Below are 18,800 nucleotides of genomic sequence, written 5' to 3'. Positions count from 1 at the left end.
CTTTTCCAGGAAGGGAGGTGACAGCAGTGTCCTGGCTGCATCACACACGGTGCTGGCCCGTTCAGTGGAACCTGCTTCATCCCATTGGATTCCAGAGATCTGCCTGGTTTTGCACCCGAGAAGCCCCTCTGCAAAGCTACATATCAATCCGTTGCTCTTTGAGTGCACACAAAGAGAGCCAGCCAATTCAGAGTCCTCCGCTGAGTGGCTCCTCAAAGAGATTAATTCTTTTGTAATAATGAGTCATTAATTGGGCCTAAATTTTCACCCCCTGTCTCTGGGCTTTTGAATGTTTACCCCTCTTAAAACAGAGCACAGAGAGATACCCACTCTCCAGTTTACCTTGAGTCAATCACTCCCAGCTTAATGGCTCTCGGTTTCCCGACATCATCATCATTGTCACTGTCCTCATCATCCGTGTGTGCTCACGTGGGGCCCACAGGTCAGCTGGGTGTCAGGCAGCCCAGCATGACACATGTCATGAGGCAGGGACTCCTAGGCCACAGATGGATGCACCATGGGCCCGGCCCTCCAGAGGATGATGGAAAACACAGTCCCATATCCAGAAGCTCCTGCCCATGGAAAGTCCCAGGTAAATGATGCATCAGAGATGTCTCAGACAGGAACACAGCTTTACAGACAAGGTGGGTGTGTGTTCAACAGATAAATGCAATCCCACCTTAAGTATCCATGGATGGATTCACTCTGTGATTTATCCATGAGAAATGTTAAACCAAGCCAGTTCCCCCAGACTCTCCCTTCGTGCTCAGGCTGTATCCTTATGTGTGTGGGCCAGAAACGTGGCCTTTGGAGCCAACAGGGAGAGTAAGGCACATGTGAAACCCTCAAGGTCCATCCTGCGATCATTCAGGACACTGACTGTCTGGACTGCATTTTTTTAAATATAATTTAATGTCAACTTGGCTAACATACAAAGTGTACACTATACTCTTGGTTTTGGGGGTAGATTCCCATGATTCATCACTTACATACAACACCCAGTGCTCATCCCAACAAGTGCCCTCCTCAATGCCCATCAGCCATTTTCCCCTCTCCCCTACCCCCCATCAACCCTCAGTTTATTCTCAGTTTTTAAGAGTCTCCTATGGTTTGCTTCCCTCCCTCTGTCTGTAACTATTTTTCCCATCCCCTTCCCCCACGGACTGCATATTTTAAATTCTGTTATATGGCATCTAAGACGACTTTCACTGTGCCATATGTGTCCATCTTACCTCTCACAGCCTGAATTAAAATATTGTCTCCTGGTTTTGCAAGTTATCCCAAGAGGTCAAAATTTTATTTAAAAAATATAAACAGAATGAAGATATTGTCTCCTGGTTTTGCAAGTTATCCCAAGAGGCTAAAATTTTATTTAAAAAATATAAACAGATTGAAGATATTGTCTCCTGGTTTTGCAAGTTATTCCAAGAGGCTAAAACTTTATAAAAAAATATAAAAAGAATGATCTTCCTTGAAGCCCAGCAGGCCCCTGGGGGTGAGAAGCATACAGAACAAGGACTGTATGTTTGGCACATAGGGAGCATTGTGGCCCAAGATCTGTGTGGGGGGACAGGAGGCAACAGTCCCAGCTCCAGCTTTACTCTCAATTCTTTATGGGACTCTGGGCCTCACTCTCCTCATCCAGAAATAGAGAACCTCTTTAAGCTGCACTTCGTGAGCTTTTCTGGAGCTGAAGGTGAAGAGCAAGGGCCTGGGGTCTCAACCCCAGATCACACCTGGCCTCTGAGGAAGACGTGTCCCTACCAGGTGTCTCTGAGCTCCCCATGCACATGCTGCACCTACTCGTATGCATATGGTAACCCTCTGTCATAATGGTTTATTTCCCTGAAACAGTGCTGATGATGGCGCCTCCTTCACGGTCCTTTTCCAGGACCTCATACATCGTGGGTCCCCATGAAGATTTGTTGAAAGAATAAATGAGCAAATGAACAGATGCATGTTGTATGAAGTCTCCAGTCAGCAGTGCCTCCCAGGGATCACTCGGGGTAAGAGAATGACATTGGAAAGCAAGAAGGAGGGAAGAGCTTCTGTAATGTCCAAGTTTATGAGATACAAAGGTGATGCCAAGCCCGGTATGGCTTCTGGCTGCTACTGCCCAGCAGATTACACACACCCCAGACCTCAATGGGCAGCCCCGAGCCCTGGAAGGAGCCAGAGGATGGTGTCAACAGCCTCCCGCCATGCACCAGTATCACCCAGACCACCCAGCCTATGTCCACAGGCCAAGGCTGCAAGCCATGTCCATCTGGCCGGGGTCTCTAGGTATCGAGTTCTCTGTTCACAGAGGCCCAGGAAGAGCTACAGGGGTATTCCTTTTGTCCCCCACTTTCCTCTCGCAATAGTGTCCCTGTTTGGAGGCTCCTCTTCAGCACCAGCCAGAGAGACTTGGTGAAGCACCCTGATCCTGGGAACAAATGAAGCCATTAAAGTGGTCGGAGGCAGCTGGCCAAGACACACCTGAAGCCGTTCTTGTCTAAATCCCTTCACCTGCTTTCTGCAGGGGCCCACGGCGGGGGGACCTTTGAGACGCTGGCATCACTCCACCCCCTCCCTCCAGGAGGGGCCCCGAGTATGCTTCCCAGGCAACAGGTGCTTTTTGCACTGGCTATGATGTGAGGGAAGCTCCAGGCAAATGTGAGCGTCCAAAGGAATCAGAATTTCAGCCTGGGTACCAAATGACTGCATGGCTTTTGACAGTTCTTGCCCTGGGTTTCCTTCCTCATCTCTAAGGTTCCTTCAGGCCCCAAATGCCTGACTCTGCCCCTTCATGTCACTTCTCTACCCAGATGCACCCAACTGCCGCCATGTTGCATCTAGACCATTGTTTTGTGAACGTTCTTAAGACATGTGTGTCCAAGTGTCCATGCTTTGCATGTCTGTTGGATGTGCCTGAAGAACTTGATTGTGGAGGGAAGGGGGCTGATCCATCTTCTCTCAGCCACAAGCTTGAATGAAAAGAACACCCCATTTTCTTGCTAAAATTGACAGAAGGGGACTTGAGGGCTGCCTGCCCACCTGCACAAGGCTATGCATCTGCCCATCAAACCACAGCCTGGTTATGTTGGCAGAAGGAAGCAGGTCAAACGAGGTTTTGTCCCAAGTGGATGTCCCAAGTCGTGAATCTTGGTGATTTCTTAAGATTGACTGCCACATGCAGTGCCCTTTGGAGAGCAATTATTGCCACTGAATGCAGGAGCAAAGGGAGCCGTGGGGTGGAGGGTCTGACCCCCTTAGAGGCAGGTCAGGTGGTGCCTCTTAGAGGTACCAAACATGAAGGAAGTCAGCTGCCCTGGCATGCATGAATAGCCAAGGTGGGAAAGTGTTCCTGCTTGCTTTGTCTCAGGCACTGCGACAACAGAATTATCTTCTCTCCTCTCAGCCCCTGGGGCTGTAACTGGCAGAGCCACCTGTGACTGCCCCTGCAGCCTCAGCTCCCCTCTCTGCCTCAGTGTATACTCCAGGAAGAAGCGATTGTGTCTGCTTTGTTCACTGATGTACCTCCCATGCATCTGGCACGTAGTAGGTACAGGGAGCATCTGGCACGTGGCAGGGACTAATAAATAGTCATTAACTAAAGGTGGGACTCCCCAAGATAGTGGGAGCGGTCCATCCCAGTGTATTGAGCCATGGGGGCTGGGTGGCTTGGGCCTGGGTACTCTGATACTGTATGCAGGGACTTGGCTCTGTGCATCAAAACAGTCTGCCCTAAGGAATGACTTAATCCTCTCTGTCCCCATGCAGCCTGCCCTTCTCTGACCTTGGCCTGGTTGGAAGTCAAAGCTCCTTGGGGTGCCCCTCTCCCCACTCCTTTGGCCTTGGGAGGCGTGCCTCCATGCCTTCTTCTCCTTCTCTACCCAACTCCACAGCCCTGGTTGCCACCCCAGCCCAGTCTCCTTGAAATTCACCACAGCCAAGGGCCTCCGTGTCACCTAGGGGATGGGAGAGACCACCCTGAGCAGGATGGGCATGGAACAGAGAAATCACAGAGTTTGGCCTCCCAACCTGGGGCACCAGAGCACACACCATAGTTCTTGATCTAGCACTCCCCAAAACTTCAAGAAAATTCCTCCGGACAGACCCAGTAACATTGAGTTGGAGAGACCCTGGAGAATCGCTGAACAGAGACAAATATGTAGCTCGTCTCTAAACTAGAGAACCTAGGGGAGCCTGGGTAGTTCAGCGTCCGACTCTTGATTTCGGCTCAGGTCATAGTCTCATGGTCATGAGATCAAGCCCAGTGTCGGGCTCTGTGCTGACAGAGTGGAGCCTGCTTGGGATTCTCTCTACCCCCCCCCCTCAAAATAAACTTTAAAAAATAAAAATAAAAAACTAGATAACCTAGCTTGGGTGAACTTCTGCCACATTCCATTTAGGGTGCTAGGAGGCAAGTTGGGGAGAAAGAAAAATACCTTTAACCCTCAGAGGTAAACCAGCCCCCAGATCACCAGAAAACCATAGCGGTGGAAAAATACACTGACCTGCAAGCCAAGCACGGAAGGTCTCAGGAAACAGGCATAAAGGGGTCAGCACTTGGGTGCAGTTTATCTGAGAAGCCTTCTTGGGGGTGAGTTTGGGGTGGAATTATAAACGAAGTGAAAATCAAAACAGAAAACTTCCCTTGGCGAAAGGAAAGAAAAAGGTATTAATAGTCTCAAGTTCTGAGGCTTTAAAGGGGAAGGTGACGCAGGCCGTCAGGGAGTCTGGGGTGTCCTAGGTATTCATGTCAATGTTGTTCACCTGGGAAAAATGTCACACTGAAGGTCAAAGGTCATAGACAAGGGAGTGAACCAGGAAGAGAAGTGAAAGACTTATCCATTTCCTTCTATGTCACCAAAGTCAGTGAGTGGGACAGTCCAGCTCTGGAAACAACAGTCCGAGTAGAAAAATTAGAGAGAGGAGGAAGAGAAAGAAGTGGGCAGCCCTGGATGAGAGGCAAACGGAAACAAAATGTGTGGGCAATGCCTGGGAATAGGGCTCCCAGGAGAGGCCATGGGGAAGAAAGGAATGATCCAGGAAGGAAGGCAGATAGGAGTCAGCTCCCACACAGGAAGCATGATGGGAAAAAGCGGTGGTGGGACCCGTTCCCATGGGCATGGGCTAGGCACTCCCTAAGCCCTGACCCTCCACCGGCCTTTGTTCCATGGAGAGCTCTGAAGGGCTTACTCAGCACAGGTCAGAAACAAATGCCTCTTCTCTGGGAGAAAAATTATCATGCAATGAATACAGAAAACAAAGACAATTATTTTTTCCGCCCCAGTTGCGTGCACCACCCGGCTGGGACCTAGGCACACTGGCAACCAGGTGAGAGAGCGCCTATGCTCCTCTTGCCCTGGATCAACAAAAGCTATGATTCATAGGTTCCCTGTGGAAACTGAGACTCTCAAACAATCTCTCGATGGAGGCGAGCCTCCCCCCCACCCACCCCTCCCGCCTCAGCCCCAAGGAGGAAATAGCTCAGAGAACAGAGAGCCACCGCTCCAAGTGCCAAGCTGCCATTCCAGGCAGGTGAGAGTCTGCCAAGCCATCATCACATGTGTGTCTCTGGAAGGACACCTGTGTGGGAAGATCATGGAATCTGGATCTGCTTCTCCATAGCTAGGCACCACAGGTTCTGCTCGATTTACCATTCAGGGGCTCAGTTTCAAGCAGACTGCATGCATTTCGGTTCCTCTCTCGCTGTGCTTTCAAAACCACTTCAAGTAGCAAGAAGCCAGCCAGATCAAAGAAAATCGAACAGTTTCTCTGTCTGGCTTCCCCCTGCGGTAGAGGCAGGGAGATGAGGCCCAGGAAAGGAGGAGATAAGGAGCTTGGAGACTTCCTATTGGTTTAGACTGACGGGGAGGTGCAGTTCAGTCAACAAGATGAACAGGGGAAACAACACAGGTGTCTTGGGCCCCCTCCACGCTGCAACCACTGGAGCTCTTCTGGTGAAGATTGAGTGCCAGGGAGCAGGGGCCAGTCTGGGAGGCTTCTGGAATAAGGCAGCCTCAGACAGAGCTGGGGGGGGGGGGAGGGCGGGTAGAGCTTTATAAACACTTTTATTGAAAAAGCACCTTTTTATACATTAATGTGCTTCAGTTCTGTCTTCCCAGCAGGACCACGGGCCTGTTACTAAAGAAAAAGAATGTATATTTGTTCCTTTTGAATCCCCACCAGAATTGCCATGGGATGGGCTCTCCTCTCATCTGTGCTTGATGGTCCCAGAGGGAGAGAAGACTCACCAAGCATTCACTCAGCATTTGCACGCCCCTAGGCCTTGCAGAAGCTGTTTTCGCGCATGAATCCTCATCACAGACCCCACTTCACAGATACCAGCACTGAGGCTCGGAGGAGGTTCGTGACTGGCCCAGGGTGCCACAACTAGTAAGTGGCGGGCCGGGATTCAAACCTATCTCGGTCCACCCACAACCTTCCCCAGCAGACAGAGGGTCTGTTCCCCAGAGCACCATAGGGGAACAGACAGGACGTACGTGTGCGTGCACGCACAAGCTTCTGCTCCAGAAGGTCAGGTGTGACCTGCACAACGGAGAGGGCAGCTTCTGAGGAAAAGAAAGGGGCAATCAAAACCGGGTGCTTTCCCAAGAAAGATGTGTGCAGCGGGCCTTTCGGGACCTGGAAGGCCAGCTGCGGGAGGGGGCGCAGGCGGTAATTCCCGAGGAAACGCTCAGGAACAGGACGCCGGGCCAAGGAAGAAGGCCTGGGAAACGGGGAAGGGGAATCGCAGTCACTTGTTTTGACACACAATGTTTGCACAGGAGGGAGTGGGTCCCAGGCCTAAGAAAGCGGTTTAGAAATGAGGTGGTGTTTTTAAAGCCCATTAGGAGATGCATGATTAGGACATGACTGAAAGCAATTAGCGTGCCTCTCATTCGTCTGCTGATCAAGTTGCGACTGGAAAGCAGTTTCCACGTGGGGGAGGGATGCCAGGGGAACCAACCAGTGGCCTTGCCGGCGTTTCCGAGGGGCGCTGAGGGTGAGCTCAGGGTTGGCGAATGCCTGGGGGATGCCATCAGAGGCCTCCATCAGCAGTGCCCGCCCCTCCCCGAGACCCATAAAAGCCCTGGCGGGCCCGGGGCGCCCCAGATGCCCGGTCTCTTCCATCCCCCTTCACACGCACCCGTGTCGGGAGCTGTCGTTGCCAGCCTCGCTCAGCCATCATGTCCAGGCAGTCCAGCATCACCTTCCAGACTGGCAGCCGCAGGGGCTTCAGCACAGCCTCGGCCACCACCCCTGCCACCGGCCGCTCCCGCTTCAGCTCGGTCTCCGTGGCCCGCTCCACGGGAGGCAGCGCGGGGCTGGGAAGAATGAGCAGCGCTGGGGCAGGCTTCGGGAGCCGCAGCCTCTACAACCTGGGGGGCACCAGGCGGGTCTCCATCGGGGGGTGCGGCGGCAGCTTCCGGAGTGGCTTTGGCGGCAGGGCTGGCAGCGGGTTTGGGGTCGCCAGTGGATTTGGCAATGGGGGCGGAGCCGGAGGAGGCTATGGGGCCTCGGGCTTCCCCGTCTGCCCCCCTGGAGGCATCCAAGAGGTCACCGTCAACCAGAGCCTCCTGACTCCCCTCAACCTACAAATCGACCCCTCCATCCAGCGGGTTCGGAAAGAGGAGCGGGAGCAGATCAAGACCCTCAACAACAAGTTCGCCTCCTTCATCGACAAGGTGAGGCGGGGGGCTGCATCTGTGCCATTGGGTCCGGGTAGCAGGAACTCTTGGACAGGCCCCCACCGGGACACCCTATGGAAGAGCCGTCCCCTGGACAGGTCCCTTGCGAGTGGGGCCAGATCACCCCACAGGTCCTTGTGGAAATTTCCCTCATCCTCCCTGGGAGCCACCAGGCTGGTTCAGCCAACTCTGAAGGAAGAGTTAACTTGTTCTCCGCAGAAAGTTTCCACTGAGCAAACTAACCTAACCCAGAACAAGTGTTGTCCAGACCCTCAACCCAAGAGTAGAGTCTCCCCAAAGAGACCTCTGAGCTGAGCACACCAGTTCTATGGAAGCCCCAGGGAACTGTGGGGGTAGCTTCAAGGGCTCTCTCATTTCCATTTGGAGATGTCAATTATATAGCTGACAGATGGGTATCAGGTAAAAAGCATATTTTTCTTCTCCCCCTTATTAACTGGAGGGTCTGGCTCTGCCTCCCCAGTTTCTCAAGATTTCCTGCTCCCTCCCTGCAGGTGCGGTTCCTGGAGCAGCAGAACAAGGTCTTGGAGACCAAGTGGGAGCTCCTCCAAGAGCAGGGCTCCAAGACGGTGAGGCAGAACCTGGAGCCCTTCTTCGAGGCCTACATCAATGACCTCCGCCGGCAGCTGGACAGCGTCACCACTGAGAGGGGCAGGCTGGACGCTGAGCTGAGGAATATGCAGGATATTGTGGAAGATTTCAAAGTCAGGTAAGTGGGAGATGGGCTCCTGGTCACACACAGTCATCCCAGGGCTCCTATTTATAAGGACCAGCTGGGTGCAAAGGAGCCAATGCCAGTGCCAGCAGGGTGATTTGGAACCTGCAGTCAATATCCCGTGAGATGAAGACAGCATGGTGTGGGATAACAAACGGACTCCCATCTCATGCATCACTATTAGCAAGAAGTCTATTTTAATCTGTCCACATGACCTCAAAGGGATGTGTGCATCATCAAACACAACATTGCTACTCTGGAAAGCATAATACTATTTCACAGCCAGCATATTCTTTAGTTCTGCTGGATGTGGGCTCTACTATTGAAATGGTGCATTTCCAGGGCAAACGCTTTTGAGGGTAAACAAGGCGATCCTCCTGGGGGAGGCAAAATTTCACTGGCCATCATCCAGGCTGCAGTACTTGAGGTATCCAACAAAAAGGGATGATCCTCCCTAACCCTTTAGCTGGCTTACCCTTGGCTTCTGAGGTGGAGCTACTACTCTACTTACTAAAAGCATACTACTTATACAGCTGCTCTGAGGTTTGGTGAAAATTCATCAGAATCTTCCAGAACAGTTTCCTGAACAGACAAATTTTACCTCATAAAATTAATTTTTTTTCTTTCAGAGAGAGAACAAGCAGGGGAGGGGGCAAAGGGAGAGAGGAGAGAGAATCTAAAGCCCGACGCAGGGCTCCATCCCACAACCCTGGGATCGTGATCTGAACTGAAATCAAGAGTCAGATGCTCAACTGACTAAGCCACTCAGGCACCCCTACCCCACAAAATTTTTTTAAATATTGGAATTGTGCATCTCTAAGACGATGGAGTTGCATAAGTACACATTTCTATTCCTATAAGTTCCGTGCTCACCTTCTAGTCTTACAAAAGAAAGAAGAAAAAAAACTTCTGGCAGAAGAAATGATTTCCCCTTTTATAGAAGGAGAAATAGAGGTTAAGTGAATCACCCGAAGTCACACACAGGTCAGTGGAAGAGCTGGAAAGGCTTTGAGGTCTCTGAACTCTTGCTACACCAGAAGCAAGGGAAGATTTCAGCCTGGAAGAATTCAACCGAACACTTGCTCAACATCACGCCTCCTCTTCTCTGTGCTTATAGGTACGAGGATGAAATTAACAAGCGCACCACTGCTGAGAATGAGTTTGTGGCCCTGAAGAAGGTAGGTGGAAAAGTCTCTCAAAGGAGAAGATTCGAAACTGAATCTTGGAGTGTGGGGTGACTCAACCCTTGGGACTCCCAAGAAATGTCCCATAACCCTTGACAGTATCTGGAGAGCTCAAACCTGCCAAAAGGCTCCCTCTGTATTTATGGTCCCACTGACCCTGCTTGGGTTTCTGTGAGCTCAGGGAACTCAAGCTCCCATTCTCTGCAGTCGCCCACCCCAACCCCAAACCCCAGACTCAGAGTTTGCTAAAATCCAACCTGGAAGGGCCAGGGAGGAGTCCGTCCAACTTCTTCTGGACTCACTGCTTGGGGCTGTGGTGTCAGAGAAGGATCCTGTGCTGTTGTTCTAGGACGTGGACTCAGCCTACATGAACAAGGTAGAACTGGAGGCCAAGGTCAATTCTCTGACAGATGAGATCAACTTCTTACGGATGCTCTTTGAGGCGGTAAGAGCCTGCAAATGTTTTTGTCCCTCCTAGGTCTGGAGCCTGGAAAGAAAAAGATGCTGCAGACAATGTTATCTATATAGGGACTCCACCCAGCATCTTGCCCAGATACTCTAAGATGGGGCTGGGGTGATCATGGGGACCTGGGAGAACTGCTTGAAATCTTGCCACCTTAAACCCTACTCCAGCTCCAAGGCTTCAAACCTCCACCCCATAGCATAGCAAGGAGGGAGTGCCAATTCTCGAATCCCAAGTCCCTGGGTAGCATTCCCACAGAATTAAGACCACCTCTCCCTCTCCCCTCCCAAAAAAGTTCAAAAATGCCAACTGCCCCTCAGCTCATTGGTCAGGGTGCTTCTTGCCCTCTGAAGATGCCTCATTCTCAGCACTGCCACTGTGAAGGCAGAGACCTGGGTCTTTAAAGGGGAGAGAGAAGTAGAGAGTGATGAAGTCACATTGTATGGGGGGCAACAGGGTCCTAAACCTCACTCTATCCTAAAGAAACATTTTATGCTGGCATATCAATCAACATGTCATATTCAGCTTAGTATAATTTGGACCAGAGAACACTGAGCCACCCTTCATGCCCAAGGAAAACACACAGGTAGGGGTCTTGAGAAGCTATGCTGGGGGACACACCCCCATCACACTGATCTGTGACCCAGAAGCTTCTCAGCGATTGGCATAGGAGTCCATAAATAGCTGTGAGTGCCCAGGGAAGGGTTGGAAGAACCCCTGCCAGGGATGCCAAAGAAAGGATTCCTGACCTAGATGGGTAGTCAATTGTGTGATTTCAAGATCCCTCTTTTTCATGCCTTGGTGACGCTGAGTTTACTGGCTCTGCAGGAGCTGTCCCAGATGCAGACCCAGGTCAGTGACACATCTGTGGTCCTGTCCATGGACAACAACCGCAGCCTTGACCTGGACAGCATCATCGCTGAGGTCAAGGCTCAGTATGAGGACATTGCCAACCGCAGCCGGGCCGAGGCTGAGTCCTGGTACCAGACCAAGGTGAGTGTGGGCACCTCTATGATAGGTTCTGGGACTAGTTTTATCAGAAGCCCCAAATAAGCATGTAACTATTAGCCACAAACCTCGGGAAATACGTGAGCATTTCTGTTTATTTCAACGTGGCAGATGTGTCTGGTGCTATGCAAAGTCAACCTGAAATGCGTATGGAAACCCAACCACACACATTAATATGTGGTCAGGCAATGCTGAGTGCTCAGGACAGCCATCGTCCCCACGTCACTTATGATTTCGTTGGGGCTAGGTGAGACTCCGAAACAACCAAGAAATAGTCATAAAGCTATTTCTAAATGGCTTATTCATTCGACACATGTATGTCAAGTAGGGTTACAGAGTTGTAACTAAATAAACTGCAAACAGTTTATTTTTGGTGTGAGAGACCATGAAGTAAATGGAAGGGGGGGGGGCGTCAAGAAAGGGAAAAGACCATGTTAATAAAAAGCCTCCAAGAAGAGGTGGGTCTTCAGTCCATTTGGAAGCATCCAGGGACAACAGCTTACCAAGGACGGAGATGGTATTTAAGGCTGAATAAGCAGTCCTGTGGGGCTAGAAGGCAGAAATGGGCACTTAGCCAAGCAAGAGAGGTTGTCTCAGGAAGAGGGCTGTGGGGATGACCATGGAGAGCTACTGTCCAAAGTCACAGATGGCCAGAAGAAGGTTTGGCTTTGGAGGGTGTGGTAGACTGGATAGTCCAATCCATGAGATCAGCTCCCTGACAAATCCAGACCCCTTTCAGACTCAGGAGCTCACTTGCATGTGGCATTCCATCTTTTGCCACGCTCAGTGCACTGCCTTAGCCCCTATCCCTGCAACGTGGTAGGAAGGAAGGAAGAGGGTGTCAGGTGCCACGTGTGCACAGAGTGGAGGCAGAGACAGACAGTGAGTGGAGGTGGGATGCGCTTAAGCTGAAATTCATAGTAGCTGATTTACAGTGAACAATTCTCTTTGGGGGCGGGGCCTGTTGTTCCCTTTAACCGTGTATATCTAGAAACAGAGCAGCTGGGCCACTCAGCGCTTTCAAAGCCAGACAGATCTTCCTTCCAGCAGGGACTCTTCTTCCTTGGTAAAGGTGTGGGCAAGAGACAGGGGGCGTTTGTTTCTCCTAAATGAGTGCATCCTGGATATGCACCACCAGATGGAGAGCTCCCTCAGATGCGGGATTTTGTTACAAAGTCTTCAGAACTGTGCCCCCTGGCCCGGCTCCATCCAACACAGATTCCCTGCAGCACACCCCTGCTCCCCCAGCACTGACATCTGGAGGGCTACCAAAATTCATGGTCACATTGGTCTGGATGTATGCCCCTTGACTGAAAGCCCCAAGGACAGTGACCAAGTCACCTTCCCACTCCTACAGTTCACCATGCTCCTTCCTGCTGTAGGGTCTTCACACAGGCTATTTCCCCTGTCTGGAATGTTTTCTCCCCAGCCTGTGACTTAGGTCACCCCTTCCCATCTTTCAACACGCAGCCAGAGCACCTCTATCTTTGGAAGGACTTCCCTGGGCCCATCCCCACAACTTCCATATCTGGGTCAGATTCCTTTGTTACACTCCCCTGTTCACTTCCTAAGGGGAACTTATCCCAATTTGGAAATATCAACTCAATAATATGCTAATTTATTTAAGGTCTATCTCCCCCAATAAACTCTAAGCAAGGGTCTGATTATGCTCTCTTTGATATTCCCAGAGCCTAGCACATGCCTGGCAAGTAGATGTGCCTAAGAAGTAGCACCTCAGTGAATGAGCGAGGGAATGTGTGAATGATCAGTGAATGGGTGGGCCTGCTGGTGGCACTGAGAGCCAGGCTGTGCACACAGGGAGTGCCCAGCCCAGGCGTCTGATGCAGTGACTGAGTCTGCTCTAATTCCATCAGTACGAGGAGCTGCAGGTCACAGCGGGCCGGCACGGGGATGATCTCCGCAACACCAAGCAAGAGATCTCGGAGATGAACCGGATGATCCAGAGGCTGAGAGCCGAGATCGACAGCGTCAAGAAGCAGGTGGAGTTTGGGCAGAGCCGAGAGCTCCTTGCACACTCATTTCTCCTGGGTCGTTCTGCCATGCTTCCAGGACCCCTGCCCAAAAAGCGCTGCACCTCCAGGGGCTGTCAGTAAAGCTCACGGCTTCCTCCTTTTCTTATAGTGTTCCAGCCTGCAAACAGCCATTGCTGAGGCAGAACAGCGTGGAGAGCTGGCCCTCAAGGATGCACGAGCCAAGCTAGTAGAGCTGGAGGAGGCCCTGCAGAAGGCCAAGCAGGACATGGCCCGGCTGCTGCGGGAGTACCAGGAGCTCATGAACGTGAAGCTGGCCCTGGACGTGGAGATTGCCACCTACCGCAAGCTGCTGGAGGGCGAGGAATGCAGGTGGGGGGCTATGCACCTGCTCTATTTCAGCTGCCGGAGCATTCCTAGGGGCTCGGGTTGCTGTGTCCCCCTTCTCTCCTGGAAAAGGGAGCAAAATGCAGGTGGAACTGGACTATGAGAAAGAAAAAGAAAACAGGCATAATTTCTTTCCAGGCCAGTAAATCATTATTTGAAGTACAACTGCTTTGGGCACCCCGTAGAAATCTAGGATCTGATCAGGTCCTAGGTAATCAAATTCTATCAAAGGAGAATTTGGGTTATGTGGCAGGTCTGGATATGTGGTATGAAAGGCTCTGGGCTGAGAATAAATTGTCCCGGGATCTGGGCGTACAGACCTACCACAAACTAGCCGCATAACCTTAGGGAAGTCAGTATCCCTTCTCTGGTCCTCAGTTTATTCAGTGATGGAATAAAGAGGCCAAACCATCAGAGCCCCAAAGCTCGGTGGGACCTTTGCGCTCTGCCAATTACCAGCTGTGTGACGGAGGGCAGATTACTTTACCATTCCATTCCTCATCTGTAAAATGACGATAACCATGGTTTCTATCTTGTACGTTATTCAGAGGGTTGAAACAAGGAAATGCACATAAAGTTCTTGGAACAATGCATGGTACATAGTAAGTGTTGAGAAAATCTTAGCAATCACTCAGTTTAGCGGCCGGAGATACGGGCTTTGGACCCAAATGAGTCTGGCTTCAAAACTGGGCAACTTTGTCAGCTTCTCTGTGCTTCCATTTCCCTATCCATCAAACTGAGATCATAATACCTACTTAATGGGGTCACTGAGAGAATTAAACAGCATAATGTAGGTAACAGGTCCTTTTAATGTTCTAAGTATGTGTTTATGAATGAATGCCAGTTCTGTCCTTAGCATGGTAAAGCAAAATTACTCTAGTTGCTACAATAATAGGCTGATTATTGTTATTGTTATGTTTATGACTCAGACTCTTCTCCACACCTATAATCACCTCAGCACTGCCCAGTGCATGACAACAGTCCATTGTTGAGAGAGAAATCTCCTTGTTCCTTAACAAGCCCTGCCTTTCCAACTGACCCTAGTGTATGATTAGCTTTAATTTTCTCCAGGTGTCTACCTAGTTTGAACCAAAAAAATGTGTCTTTGAGATTACAGGGTTTACTCCTAAGAACCTCAAACTCCACATTATTTCATTCATTAGATTATTGTTTTCAATACTACTAGTATTTAAATAATTTCAACCTCCATTACTTCTGCAATAAAAATAATAAAGGGTTCTTGAATGCACTTAATTGCAGAAATGTTGTTTCAAATGCCCACAAGCTGCTGGACGTAATAGTAACCTTCCTTCTCCCCCTTCCTCCCAACCAGGCTGAGTGGTGAGGGTGTTTCTCCAGTTAACATCTGTGAGTATGACATCCTCTCACGTCATTTGGTGTGCATGTGGTTGGGGACAGGCATCGTGTGGGAGGGTGGAGGGCCTTCATGTGGCATTGGAAGGGAGCCCACGAATCAGGTTCATTTTGAGGTCTGAGGTCTTAACTTCTTTAAAATGAGAGCCATATTGGGAGTCTTTTTTTTTTTTAAGAGAAAGTGTGTGTGAGCATGCAAGGTGGGGAAGGGAGGAGAGAGCAAGACAGAGGGTCCAAAGCAGGCTCCCCACTGACATCAGAGAGCCCAGTGTGGGGCTGAACTCCAGGACCATGAGTTAATGACCTGAGCTGAAACCAAGAGTCAGATACTTAAAGGTCTGAGCCACTCAGGCACCCCTGCAATTTTTTTTTAAGAGAGTATCTTTGATGTCCCAAGTCTAACCTCTTTGCAAGTGAAAGACACCACAGAGAGGGTGATAGGAGGTTTGCTGGAACTCTTCTGCATGGGTTTAGAAAACACACAGCTTCCACCCCCCCCCCCACCTCCTGGGATTCCACACCTTTCTTGCTGGGGGTGCAGGTCTAGCTCAGAGATGAACATTTAGCACAGACAGGATTTATGAAACCCTGGTCTGCCCTTGGCCCTCAAAGGGAGCTTTTGCACTGGGTCCAAGGTCCTTGCTGTAAGGCAGCCCCTTTCCGGAACAGTGTAGAGAGAAGCCCTACCACTCAGTTATGCTCTGCAGAGCATAAACGACAGAAGGTTACCAAGGTTTTCCAAGGTAGTGAGAGCACATAAGACAGGGCATTTGGGTGCCACTGCTCAGGAACAAGGAAGGGTGTTGGCAAGCTGGAATGGCCCGGCAGTGTGAAGAACACTCATTCACAGAGCTCAGTGCTGGCATCGTGAGGCTAACAGACATGACTTTCACAGTGTATGAGTGAGTTTGGTTTTCATTAATGCAGGATTCACAAAAGCACTGATTATTGTAACCGATGATTCTAGAAGCCAGAGCCCTCTGAACTACCCAGGTGTCCTCCCTCACTGATACCCTTGGCTAGTGGCTCCAGAGACCCTCAAAGCCAGTTTTGGGGATGAATGGTGTAACCTCTAAAGTTTCTTTTCTCTTGAAAGCACCTGAAAGTCTCTGTTTGTTATCTAGGGCAGCAACACAGTACCACAAACTGGGTGGCTTAAAACAGAAATGTAATGTCTCACGGTTCTAGAGACTAGCAATTCAAAGCGGAGGCGTCGACAAGGCCTTGCTCCCTCTGACACTTGGAGGGGATTCCTTCCTCACCTCTTCCTAGCTTCCAGAGGTGGCTGTCAACTCTTGGTGTTCCTTGCCCTGCATCATTCTGATTGCTGTCTCTGTGATCACCTGGCCCTTTCTCTATGTGTCTGTCTTCACGTGGATGCCTTTCCTCTTCTTAGAAGGACACCAGTCATACTGGGGTAGTGCCCTCCCTAATGATTTTCTCTTAACTTGATTCTGTCTGTAAGGTCCCATTTCCATATAAGGTTTCATTCACAGCCATGTGTTAAGATTTCAACACATTTTTTTGGAAGACACAACTCATTCTATAACAGAGTCCATTTTTATTTTAGTTTCCCTTCTGAAGAGCCCCAGATAGGGTACTGAATATTGAAGGTGATTGGGTGGTTATAAAAGTTAGGAAAAGACAGGTTGGGGGTAGAATGGGAGCAGAGTTGGCCAGCCAGTGGGTCATCTGTCCCTCAGTCTATCAAGATGACTCCAGCCCCACTCTGGGATTCAGGGTGTGGGGGCTGGGGACACTAAGGGAGGCATGTACATGCCGTTGAGAAGGAAAGGGGACACCAGAGCCAGGCCCACGGAGAGAGACGGGGACAGAGCCCCAGGGGAGTGTGATGGGATAGCGGCCTGGAGGACAGAAGTCTCCATTAAGTTCTGGAAGGAAGCGAGGCACCAAGTAGCTGAGGAGAGGCAGGAAGCCATTCCAGACTGGAAGGCTGCCTGGCATTACAGCCCAGGGAAAACCGGGCTGAGCACAAGACAGAGATCTCACCAAGTGGGCAGGGAATAAAGCAACCGCCTGACCAGACAACCCTATCCCCACCCCCACCCCCACCCCCACCCCCACCCCCACCCACAGACTTAAGGGCACAGGCCCTGACACCCTAGGTGTCTTCTCTCCTGCCTTTGATTCTGACTATGTCTCCTCTCCTCTGGCAGCTGTGGTCACCTCCACCGTTTCCAGCGGCTACGGCGGTGGTAGCAGCACTGGAGGTGGAAGCCTGGGTCTAGGTGGGGGCAGCGGCTACTCCTTCACCACCAGCACCGGGCACAACCTGGGTGCAGGCCTGGGTGGCTCCAGCTTCAGTGCCAGTAGCAGCCGGGGCCTCGGGGGCAGTGGCTCCAGTGTCAAGTTTGTCTCCACCACATCCTCCAGCCGGAAGAGCTACAAGCATTAAGTGCGGCCACCTCGCTTCCTCACCCCTGCCCTGAAGCCTGCCTGCTTGCAGACCTGGCCTGCCTGCACTCGCAGACAAGATACCTGGGTCCTTCTCCTTCTTCTCCCCTTCCACAAGGCCTGCCCGTGCTTCTGGGAAGGAAGCCTGGTGCCCTGGCTAAACCCCATTCCCCAACTTAAGCCAGCCTCTGCCCTCCTGGCAGTCCCCACAGTGCTCCTGTCCCCTCCCTGTGCCACTGCCACCCTCCTTCAAGATTCACATTCAGCTTATCGTGCAGAGACCTCCCCCGCTTCAGCTCCTCCTTCCTTCTCCCCACCTTCCAGTTGCAGAGTTAGGGACGTCAGTGTTTTCCAGGCCATCTCAATGCCAGGTTGTCAGCCCCACCTGTCTCATGGTGCTTATGAGCTGCCTGCTGGGAGTGAGACACATTCCCTCCCTGGAATGTGTCTATTAAATGCATGTGGAATGTGTTCGGTGTCCAGCCCTCTGTTTGGAATGGGGATGCAGTCCCCACTGCACATCAGACCCTCCCCATTTCCCTCAGAACGAAGAATGCTGGACTCGGGAGATGGGAGGGATGGAGGGGGCACCAACTGCTGGCTAGACTCCTTCCTGGTCTTTCTGCCCACTTCCTCTGGCCTCATGCTGGGATGCCTTCCTTGAGAAGCCCAAGCCCCTGGGCAGAAGCTGTGTCCATCCTCCCTACTCTGTATGTCATTCAAGGCGATACCATCCCCTCCCAAAACCAGACTGTTTTCTGAGGACACTGACGTAGGGTGGGCGGTCCAGCCCTCCTCCAGCAAAGGGGCTGATTGTTCCCTGACAGCTTCAAACTTGCAGACCTGAGCAGAGAAATAACAGGCCAGGAGAGGAGTTAAAAGTCAGCCCTGGGGGCAATGCTTTCACCAAGCAGGGGAGCCATTTAGGCCCATAATTGCAGGCAGCAGTGAGACATCCAGGATGTCTAACCCACATTCCCGAGTTTAGTCTGCTGAACCCCTCCCATAAGGCCTGAGCCCGGCATCACCCAGACTAGGGACAGCCCGTGTGGGCTCAGAGGAAGTGGGCTCCAGGCTCAGGACCACGCTAAGGACTGGTGGGAGCTAGGAACTGGGAGTCTGAACCACAATCAATGAGGGTGCTGTGCAAGAAGCTAAGTGGCAGGGGGGAGAGGCCATGAACCAAGACAAGAGAAGACAAGTCTAAAACCAGGGGCTAAGATCAGGAAGGGCTGGGAGGGATGGCAGGAAGAAGAGAAATGACTCTGAGGGCAATTGTTAAATGTCCCTGGTCCTCACGGACGAGAGAAGACGAGGGGACAGGAATGTGGCAAGAAATCCTGTGCCTGCCACCCTCAGATAAGCCATCTCTCTTCCACCAGTGCCAGGTGCAAAGATCCAGAGTAACCTGCTGTCAGACCACTGCACCCTAACATCGGCTCAGCAGGCATGAGCCACGTGACCTCAGCCAAGTTTCTCAATGACTCTATGCCTCAGTAGCTTCATGAGCAAAACAAGAATAATAACGGCTACCCCTGGTGCTGCATGGTGATTAAATGAGAAGAC

At 51.2% G+C, this 18,800-nt stretch overlaps 1 protein-coding gene across 1 annotated transcript; it reads left to right on the top strand.

The window, feature by feature from the left end:
* The first annotated feature begins 7,053 nt into the window (after positions 1-7,053).
* Positions 7,054-17,705, top strand: LOC101100226 (keratin, type II cytoskeletal 75). The gene is made up of 9 exons (XM_003988736.5): positions 7,054-7,676; positions 8,192-8,406; positions 9,530-9,590; positions 9,946-10,041; positions 10,888-11,052; positions 12,942-13,067; positions 13,210-13,430; positions 14,779-14,813; positions 16,997-17,705. Exons 1-9 carry the CDS (start codon positions 7,179-7,181, stop codon positions 17,233-17,235), a joined length of 1,656 nt encoding a protein of 551 aa, XP_003988785.1. The 5' UTR covers positions 7,054-7,178; the 3' UTR covers positions 17,236-17,705.
* Positions 17,706-18,800: the final 1,095 nt, after the last annotated feature.

The sequence above is a fragment of the Felis catus genome, chromosome B4 (assembly GCF_018350175.1).
Source record: "Felis catus isolate Fca126 chromosome B4, F.catus_Fca126_mat1.0, whole genome shotgun sequence".
NCBI lineage: Eukaryota > Metazoa > Chordata > Mammalia > Carnivora > Felidae > Felis > Felis catus.
The sequence above is the reverse complement of the archived record's forward strand: the minus strand, read 5'-3'. Positions and strand labels throughout refer to the sequence as shown.